Raw genomic sequence first — 17,083 nt, 5'->3', positions numbered from 1 at the left:
CAAGTTCACACTCTCACACAACTCCTGCCAATTCACAGCCCTCTCTACCTGCACACTCAGGGAACAACATGGAATGTGACTGAACATACAGATGTTATCACATAGCATCATATCTGACCATGGAAAAGCTTTAGAGACTAAACAAATGGATCTTACAGTCCTGGTACCAGCTTGGTTATATCAAAAATATATTTCAACAAGTGAGATGGTCTGAACTGCTGCACCATCAATCAGGTGACAGAGGATAGACATTAAATATGCTACTCCTAAAAACCTGTGCAAGAAATTGCTGTAAGCAATATAAGGATCAAATACAAGAAGGGCAGCAAAGTGAGGGGAGAGATCTGAGAGACTTCTCCCAGTTTAGAAAGCCTTTGCAATAAAAGGTCAGTGGTTCCTCTGAAGTCCTCATGGCTCAGTGAGTAAAGAAACATCTGAAGTTCATCACTACAGAAACTGATTCTTCATGAATAAAAGCTTTCAGAGCTTTCTCTTGTTTCTCATACTACTGAAAAATCCCATGTGCAGTGAATCCCATCATCTGAATGGCCCATGATGATGTCAGTTAAGTAATTCATAATCCTTCATTATTTACAGAAGTGCACTGATTTTTTGTTCACCACATGCTGTTTCAACACAAACCTCTTAAACAGAAGTCAGTTTGGAGGGCTCAGTTACACAAAAATTTATTTACCAAGACCAATTAAGTGTTGCCCAATTTAGCTTTTAGAATAGCCAGAAAGAATCGTGACACTTAACAATATTCAGGGCAGATAAAACTCGCCTAGAAGTGCCAATAAGCAATACAAAATTCCAAGCTGCTTCCAACACTCACCTTCCTTCAATGAGCCAGGTGCATTTTGTCTTGTATTTGTAATTTCCAGGCCCATCTGTGACATACCCTGAAGGTTCAGTGAGTCTGCAAACAAAAACACAAAGACAAACATTAGTGTCCAGTGCTTTTAAACATTCAGAAAGGATTCTCTAAATTCTGAAGATCCATCATTAGATTATTATCTACTTAAGAGCCACCATAAACAAACCAACTACAGCACGACAAAACCCAGCTGGGAGTCTCCTGTTGAACTCTCTGTGCAGGCCTTCTGATGATTGTTTCACTTCAAGAGTGATGGTTTCTCTATCATATTGATGCCATGGTTCCAAACTTGTATGTATGGATATACCACCTAACCAGCACAAGGAATTCCCCAACAGAAGCTAAAATTATTCCTAAACTATTTATTTAGACAAACTGTACTATTGCATGTGGTTCAGATGAAGGCCATGGTGCAACCTCTCACTCATTCTGTATCTGACTCTCCACAAACTCCTTGACAAGCTCCTAGATGGAGAACTGGATTGAGAGTTGGATCCCCCAAGCCCCTGGATCCCAGGCTGGACTGGGCTTGGAGCACCCTGGGATAGTGGAAAGTGTCCTTGCCCATGGATGGGGTGGAATGAGATGGGCTTTAAGGTCCCTTCCACCCCAACCATTCTGTGATTCTGTACTGTTATCAACATCTGCAAATGCTGCACAGTGCAAATTCTACTCCAGCGAAAGAAAACCATTGGGACATGCATTCCTGTCTCACATGAATTAGTCAAAATATTCCAGATGAGTATTGCAGAAACTGCTGAAAATAAATGACAGGGAAGGATGGCAGCAGAAGGCAGCAGCACCTGAAGGTGCCCAAACACCACGTTCTGGTAGAGCACACACTGGCACCCAAACCAGGATTCCTTCCTAGGCCAGTTATAAACTCCATGGTCGGCACACTGCTGGAGCAAATCACAGCCCTCTGGCAAAATTCAACTGTCCTACTTACAACACAGCTCTGAAACAAAAACACTCTAAATTTAAACTTGGCAAAAAGAGAGGAAAGCAAGACCAGAAATTCCTCAAACCGGTATCTTGGAACCTTTTCTGTGCCTTTCCCCAGTGATCTGTTAATGCTAACATCTCACTTTTTAACACATTTAAAAATGTGGGCTGAGTCAAAAATTATTTTCCATATTCTTTTCCATCAAGCATTTTTAAGGTTGATCTCTGATTCAAATTAAAAAGGCAAAACTCACAGGTTTTTGAAAACCACCTTCCTCTGTCTCTAAATGAATTTATTACAGTACTTTTCAACCTGAGAAATTGAGCTGAAGATTTTAAAAAGCCAATCACTGAAGTTCTGCAGAAAATGGACATTCAAGCAAGTGAAGAAAAAGCTCAGATTTTTGGAAGCACAAAAAGCATCTGGACCCTCAATGGAGACACAGATGTCAGTGTAAACCGAGATTAGATTCAAAAAAAATACACATACAGAAGGTATAGATTTAGGCTGGATATTGGGAAGGAATTGTTCCCTGGCAGGCCTGGGCAGGCCCTGGCACAGGTGCCCAGATTTGCTGTGGCTGCCCGTGGATCCCTGGCAGTGCCCAAGGCCAGGCTGGACACTGGGGCTGGGAGCAGCCTGGGACAGTGGGAGGTGTCCCTGCCATGGCAGGGGTGGCACTGGGTGGGCGTTATGGTCCCTTTCAACACAAACCATTCCATGATTCTGTGACTTATATTTCTTTTAAAATTTCAACATCTTAGAAAATTCAAACTACTTATCCACCAGCCAGGAATTCACAAAACCAAATGAAACTTCCAAGCTGGAGGCAGTAACATCTAGTCTTTTTGTCTAAAAAAATCATCATTCTGAATATAATATCCATGTAAAAGCCATGAATCAAACAGTATTAACACTGATAGAACTTTGCCTGCATCCAAGAACAGAGATTCTGAAAACCTGAGGAAGTCTCTCAAGCTATAAACAATCTCATGCTATGTGGCAAGCTCTCAGGGAACCTCTGCTCATAGAAATCCTGCAACAATTTTATCTGGAAGCAATTACTAATTCATTCACCACAGAAATGCTACCAAGAGTGATATAAAAAATAAAATAAAATAATCCTGTTAGTACTGCCCCAGGCATGTCGTATCTCAGGAGAGAAAAAAAGAGAGCATTTCAACAGCCATGTAATTCAATGAACTTTCAGCAAAACACTGGACTTAGTTTTAAAAATATAAGTCAAACTTCTTTGATCCCCTATTATCTGTAAGTTTCTCAGACTGCTTACTAAACTTCCTGCCATTATGGACGAATTAAGGATATTAAAAATCTATAATCTATTATTAAAATACATTAATAAAAATCTATTAAAATCTATAATCAATCAGAGTTGACATGTCTGAAAGGAAAATAAATAGCCTGCACTGCCAGGCTAGAGCAGGCAGTAGCATCCATGTTCTTCTATAAGCACTCTCCCAGACAGAAATAAATCTTCAACACAAAAGCAAACTGAAATTAGAATTTCATCTTTCCATTCAAGACAGAAAGATGAACTGATCTCCAGGCTGCAGTTCAAAGCAAACAGGCCCTGTTCCCCATGCTGCGTGCTGCCTGTGCCACAGAGACACAGGGCTGGGGTTGGGATGGCTGGCACAGGTCCCACATGTCCCACAGGCCTCTGGCTCGGTCTGCGAGCAAAGCCTTGGGAAGGGAGCACGGGAGAAACTCCAGAAGGAAGAACACCAGAGGAATGAGGGACTTGGAGGTGGGAAGCTCCCCTGACATGCATCAGGCCGCTCTCATAGAAGGCTCCTACCCCACGTAGCCTGTGTCACCATCACAACCAGGCTCCAAGGCCTCTGGGCCCAGAAAGCTTTGGCCATGTTTGTGATGTGGGGTGAGGGTTAGGCCCTGCCGCTGGCTCACAGCAAGCCCTGCAGCTCCAGGCTGGGCCAGAGGGCTGGGAAAGGCCCTGGGGCTGCTGTGACAGCGGCTGGGCACGAGCCCAGCTGGGCAAGAGGCCACTGGGGGCCCCTGGGCCGTGCCAGCTCTGCGGCGGCAGCACGGCCAGGGCAGTGCCAAAGTGTCACTGTACTGGCACTGCCGGGGCACCTCTGGGTGGGCTGCCACCTCTGGGGCAGCTCTGGAGGGGCTGGAGCATGGCCAGGGCAGGAACAGAGCTGGGAAGGGGCTGCAGAATCCCTGAGGGAGCTGGGAAGGGGCTGCACAATCCCTGAGGGAGCTGGGCAGGGGCTCAGCCTGGAGCAAAGGAGGCTCAGGGGGCCCTTGTGGCTCTGCACAGCTCCTGCCAGGAGGGCACAGCCGGGGGGGTCGGGCTCTGCTCCAGGGAACAGGGACAGGAGCAGAGGGAACGGCCTCAGGGGAGAGTCTGGGTGGGCAGTGGGGAAATTGCTCTTTGAAAGGGCTGCCCAGCCCTGGCACAGCTGCCCAGGGCAGGGGTGCAGTCCCCATCTCTGGGGGGATTTCACAGCCCTGTGGATGTGGCACCTGGGGACATGGGGCAGTGGTGACCTTGGCTGTGCTGGGGAACAACTGGCCTTAGAGGGCTTTTCCTACCCCAACAATCCTGTGATTCTAAGGCAATTTTATGACTCAGATGCAGAAATCAGACACCAGAAAATATGGAAAGCAATCAAACACTACTTGTCTTTGATAACTTGGTGAAAGGTCTGGCTGCCACACAGGAAGTGCTTCCCTGTAGCTGAACATTACATCTCCTGCTCTGCAAGGAGCAGCTGCTACACCCTAGGAAAACAGTCAGGTCCTGTACAACAATACTTACAAGGCTCTAAACTACAACATCAACTTTAAAACATCCGGGGTAGAAAAAACAACTGCAAAGATGCAAGGATCTAGTCACAAAACTCAAATTAAAACCATACATAACTGTACTGCATAAATACATATGTGTACATTCATATACACACAACGCTTAAGGCTTGTTTCAAACTTCACTGTTCACAACAGTGTTGTGTACACTAAATTTTTCACTGATTTCCAAGTAGACTGCCATATACATGAACCAAAGTGAAAGAAGAGAGTAAGGGAGAAGAACCTTCAGCACACATATTCAGAGCTCCAGCCTTGAGTACTGCCTATTCCAGCTTTTTTTAAGGAAAAAGCAAAAGGGAAGCAATGACAAGGAGGAAGATTTAACAAGAAAGAACTTCAAAAAGAAATACTTTATGCAAAAGTATTCTGCACATTTAATTGCTCCCCACTCATTCTGGGAGCCCCTGAAAAGCAGAAAACCAACACAAGAAAATCAGGCAGCAATCAATGGTATCTCCTGGGTAAACAGCCAGATCTGATATTGGAAATCACCAGAAAAAATCCGAAGGTTCTTTAATATTAACGTGAGTAATAGTAGCAGCATATATTTTTCAAATACAAATTAGTATGCACTGAAAAAATTCCTCCGTGGGCAGGAACTGTGCAACAACGCAAAGCCTCAAAGCTGTTGACTAATTTCTATCTAATAAATCTAAAGCAAGGCTGTTGCTAGTGAGTATAAAAACTCACAAGAAGTACCTTAGGATTTAGGATTAAATAACTTTGCAGCACTTACTTCAAAGCATTGTGACATTAAAGGTACATTATATACTGGCAACAGGGTTTTGAATATATTTATTTTCATCAGAAGTATTAATAAAGAAAAAATGCAGTTTGGCTTTCCTTCACTACTCTCCAGAAAAGGTAAGCAGGCTGGTTTGGTTTATAAAACACATTAAAATTTAACCTCCAAGTGTCATCACTGGATCTCAAAATGGGTTTGTATTACTTTCAGTTATACTGTAGTGACACTGACAGTGAAGACTCATCAGCATCTTGTGTCTGGAGAAGTTTCACAGCCTTTTCACTAATAAAAACCCCAACCAAATAATTAAAAACCAAACAAAAAACCAAACCAAACCAACCAAACAGAACCAGCAAAATCTAAATAACCAACCAAAACCACCAAACAAATCCAAAAGCCCCTTGTCCATCCTAATAGTTGTTAAATCTAGAGCGAGATGCACGCAATGAATTTTCCTCCTTTCTTCCTCCTCCTTCCCAAGTGCTCAAGCATTTCACAATTAGAAGTCACTGCTTTGGGTATATTTGGAGTTGAAGGCACAAAGAAAGGGCTGTTACAGCCTCTTACAGGAACAAACACTTTCTATCATAAATTGATTAATAATATGACTTTGTCCATGTTCTCACCAAAAGCACTGAGGTTAAAGGACACTTATTATAAGCAAATGCTTTAATTTATAGGCATGGAATAGTGATCAGGCACACTAGGGATGAGAGAAGCAGATAAGCAATCCACACAACTATTTCATTCATTTCTAATGAAGAACAACTAAATCCCTTCTTCTGCCACCTGGGTTCCACACCACAGGTAAAGCTAGGAAGATGTAAATAATTACAGGCCAGGTCTCACAGATGAAGGTAATGACATTACTGCAAAATCCACTTTGATAAGGATTTTCCCTATGCAGCAACAGGTACCTCAAACAAAGACAATCAACTACTCCAGGTGCTCAGAGAATTGTCTCCTCCTCTCTCTTCCACATACACAGTCTCCTGAGGTTACAGTCCTAAAGATGAGCAAACTCATGTGAAAGTCACTGCTGTAGCATAATCATGGAAAACCAAATGTTTTAGGTTGGGACAAACCTTAAAGTTCATCTCATTCCACCCCTCTTCCACTGTCCCAGGGTGCTCCAAGCCCCAGTGTCCAACCTGGCCTGGGACACTGCCAGGGATCCAGGGGCAGCCACAGCAAATCTGGGCACCTGTGCCAGGGCCTGCCCACCCTCACAGTAAAGATTTTCCTTACAGTAAAGATTTTTATCCTAAATAAATAACTTCTTAAAACAATTTTAATTGTAACAATCATTCAAATTACCTCACCTCAAGACTAAGACAACAGAAACGATGAAGAAAAAGCTGATTTGCCACCTCCAACTCCATTTCACCACATCAGAAGCATTGAAAAAAAAAAAAAAATCAAAACCAAACCACAGAACTGTGCTGGATCCCAAACAACACCAGCACTTCCCCACTGCTTCAAAACCATCATTTATAGAGGCTGCCTTGTGCTCCTACTGTGTTTGTCACACCAAAAACACGCTGGAGCTCCACTCTTGTGTGTGCCTCTAAGTTGTACATTCAAACTGAAAATATCCCAAATTCAGGTCCTTTCATATTCTCCTATTTCTTTATTCCCAGCCTCATCTCAGAGACCACAGAGCAGCATTTATTCACTGTGTAACCACAGCTTCATGTCTGCTGAACCAACCAGCCAAGCTGCACTGCAAATGTCAACATTACTGTGTACCTTTATTACAGATTTTTCCCTCATTCAAACTTACCAGGTAAAACAAAGAATAAAAGATATTATTATTATTATTATTATTATTATTATTATTATTATTATACACTGAAGGAATACATTCTTCACACAAGCAGCACGTTTTGTGCTGTTTGCCAGCACATTTTTCTGTGCTATTGTTCTATTATCTCTATATTATCTTTGATCTCTGCTTTCGCACTGCAAGAACTCCAGTCTTGGCACTCTGATTTCTTTGAACACCTTCCCCAGTGCCTGTATTTTATGCAGAAATATTACCATGACAAAAGGCCAATTCATGAGGTCCCCTTGAAGGCCATCCATACCCACCACTTGTACCTGAGGCACCAGCCATGCCGATGGTGGACACTGCAACAGCTGTCTACTAATCTAGCCCAACAGTTGCATTCTGCTTTCCCATCTGTTCCCAAATCCACTTACTGGATCTTGGCCTAGTTCTTAGAAATAAGGATAATTTAGCTGAAAGTGTCTGTAATGCCCAGAAAAATGGGAGTCTCATCCTTCCCTGATGGTCCCAAAATGCTCCTGGGGTTTGTGGTAGGGAGTTGTCTTACACCAGGCAGGAGGAAACAACAGAGCACAATGGAAGCAAATGCATCTCACACATCATAAACCATCTCACTATAGCAGGAAAAGAACATATCAATGTCACAGCATAGTGCAGTCGAGACAGCCACAATACACAGAGTATCACCATACCACATCAGAAAGCTTCACCCCGTACACAGTAACACCATGACACTTCAGAAGGCTTCAGGTATCTGCCCTTTTGGTTCTCCAGCCCAGCCTTTTATCCCCTCATGCTCACACATCACACCTGCGTGCCCTCTGCTCCCTCTGTGGCTGTCCAGCACACCTGGGCACCCCATGGCTCAGTGCTGCTCACCTGGGCACCCCATGGCTCAGTGCTGTCAGTGCTGCTCACCTGGGCACCTCATGGCTCACCTGGGCACCCCATAGCTCGTTGCTGTCAGTGCTGCTCACCTGCTTCTCACAGCTGCACCCATTGGGGATAGGGCTCACCCCACTCCCAATTAGCACAAACTGTGTACCTAAATATCAATCCCTCTCTTTCCCTGGCACATGACTCCCTAAAACCTTGGGGAAGGAGCCCTTGCAAGTGTCTTACCGCAAAACTTGACTGCCTGCCAGACAAAAGGACAAAGAAGCCACATTATTGCAATGGTCAAAGAGAATCATCAAAGGCTCATGCACACAAGGTCTGTAAGATGAATTTTTATCCCTTTCCCAAAATTAGAAATATTCAATTATTCAATGGATCTCAAGCACCTGTACAGGTGTGCTGTACTGTAAGCTGCAGTACAGCATACCTGTGACCCTTGTAAATAAAGCTTCATAATTCAAACTCTTTAAAGCCCACATGCTCAGAATTGACAGACATCAATCTTCTCCTCCAGCTGGAGAGCCCTTCACTTTGATAAGCTTTCAAGTTGTCAGGCCTACATTTAAGACCGGGAAAAACATTCATTGGCAGAACATGTGCTGTACTGTGAACAAAAAGAGGTTAAGCAGCTGACTTAACCTTCAGGCCAGTAGGAACCAGAGCAAGTGCAATTTCAGGCCATCCCTGTGGAGCAGAAGACCATCGTCCTGCTGCACTTCCTCAGACAAAAGCAAGTTTCTGAGAAATGTAAAAGCAGTAGCAGCAATCCCTTCTGTTTTCCAGTGCTGTATATGAAACTGCTGCCTTATTCTTCCTAAACACTAAACCCCAAAATAATCCATTGAACTCTCAGTAAGTCCATTTAGACTCTGATTTAGCTCCAAACTTGCCACCCTCCATCACTGCTGATTTTTAGGCCAAACGCAGAGTTCAGAACTGGGTAGTCGCACTTACAGAAAAGCACAAGCCAAACAGCAGTCAGTCTTGCAACAGAAGTGAAAATATTGAGACAATCTATAAATAAACATCACAGCCTGACCCACTTTCCTAACAGGGATAGAAATAATTCCTTTTATTTCCTTCCTGACATTCAAAAATTTTAAGCTACTAAGCAGCAGTGTTACCTGCTGGGAGAACTGAGCCCTAAAAAAATAAAAGTAGTTAGGAAAAAGATTGCTGTTAACTTCTGTTTGGTTTGGGCCTCAAAACCAGGTTTTAACACAGATCCTCAGAAATAGATCCCTGAAATAGTCACAGTACATCCTGAAATCCAGAGGGACATTTCTGAACCTGTAGAATGACAAATCCTCTTGACTTTTTAAAGAAGCACATTGGCTGAAAAAACAACATAAGAACATGCAAAGATCAGGAAATTGATAATGAAAATACTGTATTCATTAATGAAACAAATTCTCAGCCAATATCATAATTTAATGACACCTTGATTAACTAATAAGGAAGATGTTCTCTAAGATGCCACAAGTAGTAAAAATAATACAACAGAAAAGGAGCCTTTTAAGCATAAAATATTAAACCTGAGCAAACAAGGGAAGTGTGGTCCCTCAGAAAAAAAAGTCTGTATGTTTATATGATACAAGGATATTCTACCTGTCCCACAAATGTCCTTCTCCTCACTTGTATTACTGTAAAGAATGAAAGGCATGTAAATATTTGTCTTGAAGGAGGGGGCAGAGAAGACTTTCATTGAGGGGAGGAGAAGTTCACAGAGCACCAATAATAAAATAAATGAACAATTTATCACTCCAATCTCCTAAAATCTATTTAGATTATTCCGTTTTGCACTTCATTTCAGTGAAACTGCTCCCAGACAAAATCCCTTGATCCACATGCCCTCTCTATTATACCAGTCCCTCAGCACACCCACCTGGGGGGTTTAGGACAGGCCCTCAAGCAGGACTGTGATCACTGGCTCAGAGAGCAGAGCCCAGAGCCCGGCGCTGGCTCGAGAGCCCAGCCGAGATTGCAGCTCTGTTCCCTCCCACCAACAGCTGCTGACACCACACTGAGTGCTGAGGGTGACACACCTGAGAGATGGAATGGCACCTGCTGGGACCTGGACAGGCTGGAGAGCTGAGACAGTGCAAAACTCATGAGGTCCAACACGGCCAAGTGCAAGGTCCTGCACGGGGCTGGAGCAAGGCAGAGCACAAGCACAGGATGGGTGGGGAAGGGCTGGAGAGCAGCCCTGGGGAGAAGGACCTGGGGGTGCTGCTGGGTGAGAGCTGGACATGACCCAGCCCAGAGCCCCTGACCCCAGCCCTGGCTGGTGCCAAAGGCAAGGTGGGAATTGTGTCCCTGTGCCCCTCCCTCAGGTGAGAGCCCACCTGCAGAGCTGCCCCAGCCCTGGGGCCAACAGCAGGAGGACGTGGAGCTGCTGCAGAGAGCCCAGAGGAGGCCCCGGAGCTGCTGCAGGGCTGGAGCCCCTCTGCTCTGGAGCCAGGCTGGCAGGGCTGGGAATGTTCCCCTGGAGAAGGGAAGGCTCCAGGCAGAGCTCAGAGCCCCTGGCAGGGCCTGCAGGGGCTCCAGGAGAGCTGCAGAGGGACTGGGGACAAGGCCTGCAGGGACAGAGCCAGGGAATGGCTCCCAGTGCCAGAGAGCAGGGCTGGATGGGATATTGGGAATGAGGAATTGCTCCCTGGCAGGGTGGGCAGGCCCTGGCACAGGGTGCCCAGAGCAGCTGGGGCTGCCCCTGGATCCCTGGCAGTGCCCAAGGCCAGACTGGATGGGGCTCAGAGCACCCTGGGACAGTGAACAGGGTCCCTGCCCATGGCAGGGGGTTTGGAACTAGATGACTTTAAGGTCCCTTTAACCCAAATCATTCCAGGATTCTATCTTTTAGCACCTGCAGAAGCAATTGGAAATAAGTTCCCAACTTCACAACACAAAAAAGCAACACTCACGTTTGCCAATATCCAGGAGAAAGAAAGACAGGAACAAAAAAGCTGTCTCCTAATTCTTAGTTTTACAGGAACTTCTCATTTCCACATACATAATGGTACAGAATTGTAAACACTTCCACAAACACTTTATCAGTTCTTCTCCCTTTCCTTTCCCAGTTCAAGCCAGCTGTTTCTCACTCCCACAGATTGTTGTGCTAAATTCATTATCACAGTAAGAAAAGAATGATGATTTGCAACCCCTTGCAGAAAAGCACGAGTGGCATTTTCCCCAAACTACTCATATTAATGTAAGGAATTTCACACAACATAGAAAAAAAAGGAGCTAAATACCAAACACTTGGAGTCTCTAATGAAGACAGGTGTACACAGTTGGCTTCCTTGAGAAGCTCCCCTTCGTTAAGTAGAACAAAACTCAAAAATAAAGAATAATTCAGATGACTTGAATTTAAGCAGGACTATACAGACATCAGAAAAATGTGAATACCAAGCACTTGTCCAGCTGCATGTTCTCACTCACCTATGGGATGGGAAGTCACCTGCAGCACTTTATACTCAAACATGCACCCAAAATCCTGGCTTAACACAGAGAGAAAAGGCCAGACTTCATGTAGCTTTGATTAAATCATCTTAATCCCTTCAATGAAAACTTCCTACTGCTGGCACAGGTCACTTTAACCACACAAATTACTCCACCAGCCAGCCTAAGCTTTTCCACCAGCTCCTGGAAAGAATTAAATAAACTCATGGTGCTCAAACCATCCCAGTGTTTATTTAAGAGCCTGAGCAAATAAACCAAATGTGAAAGTCATCCAGTAACTCAACAGCTCCAGACCCCAGGAGGTGAGAAGCTGGAGGAAATTTCATATGCCAGAGTATGTTTGTCAGCCTCATTGGGACTAGTCTAAATCCCTTAGAGAATGGGTGGGTTTAGGCACTACAGACTGCTATGCCTTTATTAAATGCATCTGCACAATAAATTTGACAATCCAGATCAGGTATTTCCTAACCCACCAACAGATATTCTTGGCTATTAAAACACCAAGTCTTGATTCCTTAGCAGGGCAGAAGAAACAGCTGAGAGAGCTGGAAATGTTCTCCTGGAGAAGGGAAGGTTCCAGGCAGAGCTCAGAGCCCCTGGCAGGGCCTGCAGGGGCTCCAGGAGAGCTGCAGAGGGACTGGGGACAAGGCCTGCAGGGACAGGAGCCAGGGAATGGCTCCCACTGCCAGAGGGCAGGGCTGGATGGGATATTGGGAATGAGGAATTGTTCCCTGGCAGGGTGGGCAGGCCCTGGCACAGGGTGCCCAGAGCAGCTGGGGCTGCCCCTGGATCCCTGGCAGTGCCCAAGGCCAGGCTGGACACTGGGACTGGGAGCACCTGGGATAGCAGAAGGCGTCCCTGCCCATGGCAGGGGTGGAATGGGATGGGCTTTTATAAGGATTTTCCAACCTAAAACATCCTGTGATTCTCTGACTTTTTAAACACACTTTAATCTAGCAAAGACGACATGCAACCATTTTATTTTTGGAACAAACTTTGAAAATATAGAAACAATGCACTCATTGACACATTACACAGAATTTGTGGTTTGTGTCAATGCTGCCTTAGCAACAGTCTCACTACAGTATCTTCATAATCCAAGCCCTGTTAGCATTTCTTTCTAGGATAAGTAGCTCTGGAGTGTTTGTCTGTGAATCACTCTTGGTTCAGGGAAGGTCACACCGCAGCCTCCCGACTCCTCAGCTGCAGAGACAGATGTTCCTGCATGGTGGGGGAAAGATAAGGGCATTATCTTCGCTTCTAGTAAGGCAGTGTCTGACATGCAGATCTCTTGATAATCCCTACAAAGAAACCCTTCCTTGAAAAAAATCAAGAACACAAAACAACAAATGCAACAGACAAATAGGCCAATCAAAAAATACCACAATTGTGGACATCTGACCCAGCCAGCAGAGAACTCCCTGAGGAAAGGTGTAGCTGTAAAAATCATTGCTTGCATCCGTAGCCCAGCCATATGCACCTCTCCTATTGCCTCCAAAATGACTTTGAAAGGAGTTATTCTGGGACAGTAGCGGGGAAAAAATGAAATTCCATCTGCTCGCAACAGATTTGCGACAACAAAAACAAAGACAGTGGCTCAACACTAGTTATGCAAAGTTTTGAAATAACCCCTTACTTCACCAAGCTGAACATGACTAACAGGCCACCTCTCTACTAAACAACTCTAAAGAAAGTCCCAACTTCTTATTTAGGATTCAGTCACCACCAATCTTTCCTCACTCAGGCAATGTCCATAGGAAATGGCACTAAGATTAAGGAGGGTTTAAATTAGATTATGAAGAAATTATTCTCTACAGGAGAGATGAGGCCCTGGCACAGGTTGCCCAGAGAAGCAGTGGCTGCCCCTGGATCCCTGGCAGTGTCCAAGGCCAGGCTAGATGGGGCTTGGAGCAGCCTGGGACAGTGGAAGGAGTTCCCACTAATGGCAGTGGAATGGAATAATATGTAAGGGACTTTCAGGTACCTTCCAACCCAAGCTATTCCATCATTCTAAAAGTCTGTTTGCACTAACAAGGAATTGTGCACAAAATACTGCTGTGCTTGCCTTAGTTTATTAAGAAAAACAGGAAAGGAAAAGGTTTTGCCTCATTCCACTTTCCCATTTAGCTTCCTACATTTTCACTTCATTATCTCTATTCACAACCAAGATGCCTTAAAACATTATTTATAAGAGAAACATTGACCACCCCGTCCACACCCTTAAACCTGTAAGGAAAAATTCATTTTTGCCTCAAAGTTGCTCAAATAAAGAAATGCCACTTCACTGTACCCTATGATGGAGCACTAGGAGAAGCACTTGAGTGGAGCCCTGCAGAGCAGGAACCCATGAGCCACATCACAGAGGGAGCGCTGCCCTGCAGCGCGCTCCAACACCGCTCTGCTGTCCATGCTCACAAGCATGCCAAGGTGCTGATATGACTTGGGTATCCACCAGGCTCTTTTCCTCTTGGATATATCTTTGTTCCAGGCCCAAAGCAACTCTTTGCCCTGCTGTGGGGCTGAGGAACACACACACACACACGTGTAGCAGAGGTACAACACCAAGGGCAATCTTGGTGTCAGCCCTCATTTCAGATATTTAACACAATAAATACCAAACTTCAGGTCAAAGGAGGAAAAAAGCTAAATGTTTCTTAGACCTAACCACAGATGCATCAATGCATCATAAGGTCAGTACTTCCTCTCATCTCCTGTGCTTCAAATTAATCTGTCAGAGGTAATTTATAGCACAAGAAGTGAAGCAATCAAAGAGATAAATTTCTCTTAGACATATGAAAAATCCAAAGGTACTAGGCACTGGACAACAGCTTTCAGGAACCATTTTGTTCTTATGCTAAAATTATCTATGCAAATGTACAAATAAAAATTCATGGTTTCATGACAAAAATAATTTAAAATATGTCTGCACAAAATTTCCTAGGAAATTTTAAAACTCCCACATCCAATTACAGAGCCCCACTGAGGATCCCAAGTGCCTGGACCAGGAGTGCTTGACCAAGTGAGGTTCCCATAGCCCAGGTACTGTAAACCCCTGTTACACCTGAACACACAGAACTGAAACCTCAAAAAGGAAACATGATTGCCAAAGCAGAGGGAAAAGTGGTGCCCAGCTCTCAGGAGAGAGATGAGCTCTGGGAAGAAGGTGAGCTGTCACAGTAGTGTGTGACAGGGACAAGCAAGGGCAGGTTGGGGGACCCAACTTGGTTTTCCCCTTCATCCCACCCATGGCAATGGCTGCTTTCCTGCCTGCCAAGAGCTCTGCAGTACTATTCTGAGCTTTTTGCATCTCATTATTTAATTTATTTATTAAAGGCTGATAGGGGAAAAGGGAGGCAATACTTGCTGAAAGCATTTGAGTTTTATTTAGATTAAGACAGGCTGTTCAAACTGGCTGAGAGTCAAACGGTTCCACTAATTACAATCTGTAGTTTAGAAAGAGTGGAAGCAGTTCTTGGTTAGCTGCTACAGCTGCAGAGCTCTTCACTTAGGGGTGAGTTTCTCATCTCAGCAAGGTTAACAAGCAGAGTTTAAAGCACATGGCAATTCCCAAACCATGAAATGGCATTTCCCAGGAAATTAGTCGATTTAAAACTGAGCTGTAAAATTAAAGCCCCTTTACTGCTCCCCATTAGTTAAATATTACAGGTGAGAAAGCAGCAGCTGGCACAGATACAACACCAGCACTGCCCCAGTGAAAGGAGCAAGAGGAGTAACAGAATCAGAATTTTTGGGGTAGGAGAAGCCCTCCAGGATCACCCAGTCCAACCTGTGACACCCCACCTTGTCCAACAGCCCAGAGCACCGAGTGCCGCATCCAGGCCTTCCTGGGGCACCTCCAGGGACCATGGAGGCTCCACCACCTCCCCGGGCAGCCCCTGCCAAGGCCTGAGCACCCTTTCCGGGAAGGAATTCCTGCTGGTGTCCAAGCTGAGCCTGCCCTGGCCCAGCCTGAGGCTGTTGCCTCTGCTCCTGTCCCTGTTCCCTGGAGCAGAGCCCGACCCCCCGGCTGTGCCCTCCTGGCAGGAGCTGTGCAGAGCCACAAGGGCCCCCTGAGCCTCCTTTGCTCCAGGCTGAGCCCCTGCCCAGCTCTCTCAGGGATTCTCCAGCCCCTTCCCAGGCAGCTCTGTTCCTGCTCTGGCCACGCTCCAGCCCCTCCAGGGCTCTCCAGAGCTGCCCCAGCAGTGCCAGCACAGGGATGGGCACTGCCCTGGCCGTGTTGCCACAGCCCAGGTACACCTGTACACACAGCTCCCTGTACACCTGGGCACACCTGGGCTCATGTCCAGCAGCTGTCACAGCACCCCCAGAGCCTTTCCCAGCCCCCCGTCACCTGGAGTGCTCTGTGAGTTTGCTGCACTCCAGAGCAGGACTCAGCACCCTGCCTTACTGACCCTCAGCTCGGGGGTCTCAGCCCATCAGTCCAGCTGCCCTGACCCCTCTGCACAGCCTCCTGCCCTCCAGCAGACTGACACTTCCACAGTTTCTTGTCATCTGAAAACATGCTAAGAGTGCACTCGATCCCCTCATCCAGACCACCAGTAAAATAAAATAAAACTAGGCCAAGACTGAGCTAATACCTGTTGGTATCAGCTCAGCTACCCCTGACGCAAACCCTCCAAAGCAAGGAGGACAAGCAACATTTAGACCTTTGCCATCAACTCCACCATAAATCACTTTTTTTTTTTGTTTGTTTGTGGCTTTTTGGTTTTGGGGTTTTTTTTGTTTGTTTGTTTCCCGTCTCCCTAAATAACTGTCTGGTATTTCAGAGACAGAAAAGGCAAGAACTGATAAATACTGAATGCTCATTTTAAAGATTTGGAACGTTAATTTCAATGTTTAACTAAAGTAATCATTTTCTATGTGGGGGCAACAGCTTTAAGGCTGAATCCAAATGTGTTTCATGACAGCAAACACAGAAAACTCTTGAAAGCCAACAGGGCTTTACAGGCAAAGACAATTATTAAACTCACCCCCAGGACCTTTTACACCAACCCCTTAAACATCAGAGGGAAACAGGAGTCTTGCACAGTTCATACTAAATTTGCTGCTGCTTTGGAACTCAAATAAATGTAGTTACTATTTGCATGACACATTTGCTATCTCAGTGAGACACAGGATTTCACAGTGTCAATGTTGTTTCATAATGATCAATATGGAATTCCCTCATGGACAAAAGCCATGGCTGATGCATTTATTTGGAGTTTGGTCTGAGCTGTCTCTTGCCTGTGATCCTCATTGCCATGCACTGAACCCAAAAGCAGTTATTTTCCCAGGATTCTCTATCCTCTTTTCTCTGGAGACAAAATTATTTCTACATGAGCAGTGCTGTGACTTGTCAATAAGCACAGGCTGCTCTGCCAGACAAACAACCTCACCCAGCCACTAATTTGCTGCAGAGCACTTTGCATCCTGCCTGTCCCAGTCACATTCCCACAATGCCCTAACACAGAGGCATTGGCAAGAGGAGGATTCTATGAAAGACTCAGTGTAGTG

General features: G+C 45.3%; 1 protein-coding gene across 1 annotated transcript in view; it reads right to left on the bottom strand.

The window, feature by feature from the left end:
- Positions 1 to 17,083, bottom strand: part of ATRN (attractin) — a 148,762-nt gene that overhangs the window by 113,052 nt on the left and 18,627 nt on the right. Inside the window, exon 2 of the mRNA XM_058803585.1 lies at positions 836 to 919. Coding sequence (XP_058659568.1) covers positions 836 to 919 — 84 coding nt within the window. The remainder of the gene's footprint in view (positions 1 to 835; positions 920 to 17,083) is intronic.

The sequence above is a fragment of the Ammospiza caudacuta genome, chromosome 4 (genome assembly GCF_027887145.1).
Source record: "Ammospiza caudacuta isolate bAmmCau1 chromosome 4, bAmmCau1.pri, whole genome shotgun sequence".
Classification (NCBI taxonomy): domain Eukaryota; kingdom Metazoa; phylum Chordata; class Aves; order Passeriformes; family Passerellidae; genus Ammospiza; species Ammospiza caudacuta.
The sequence above is the reverse complement of the archived record's forward strand: the minus strand, read 5'-3'. Positions and strand labels throughout refer to the sequence as shown.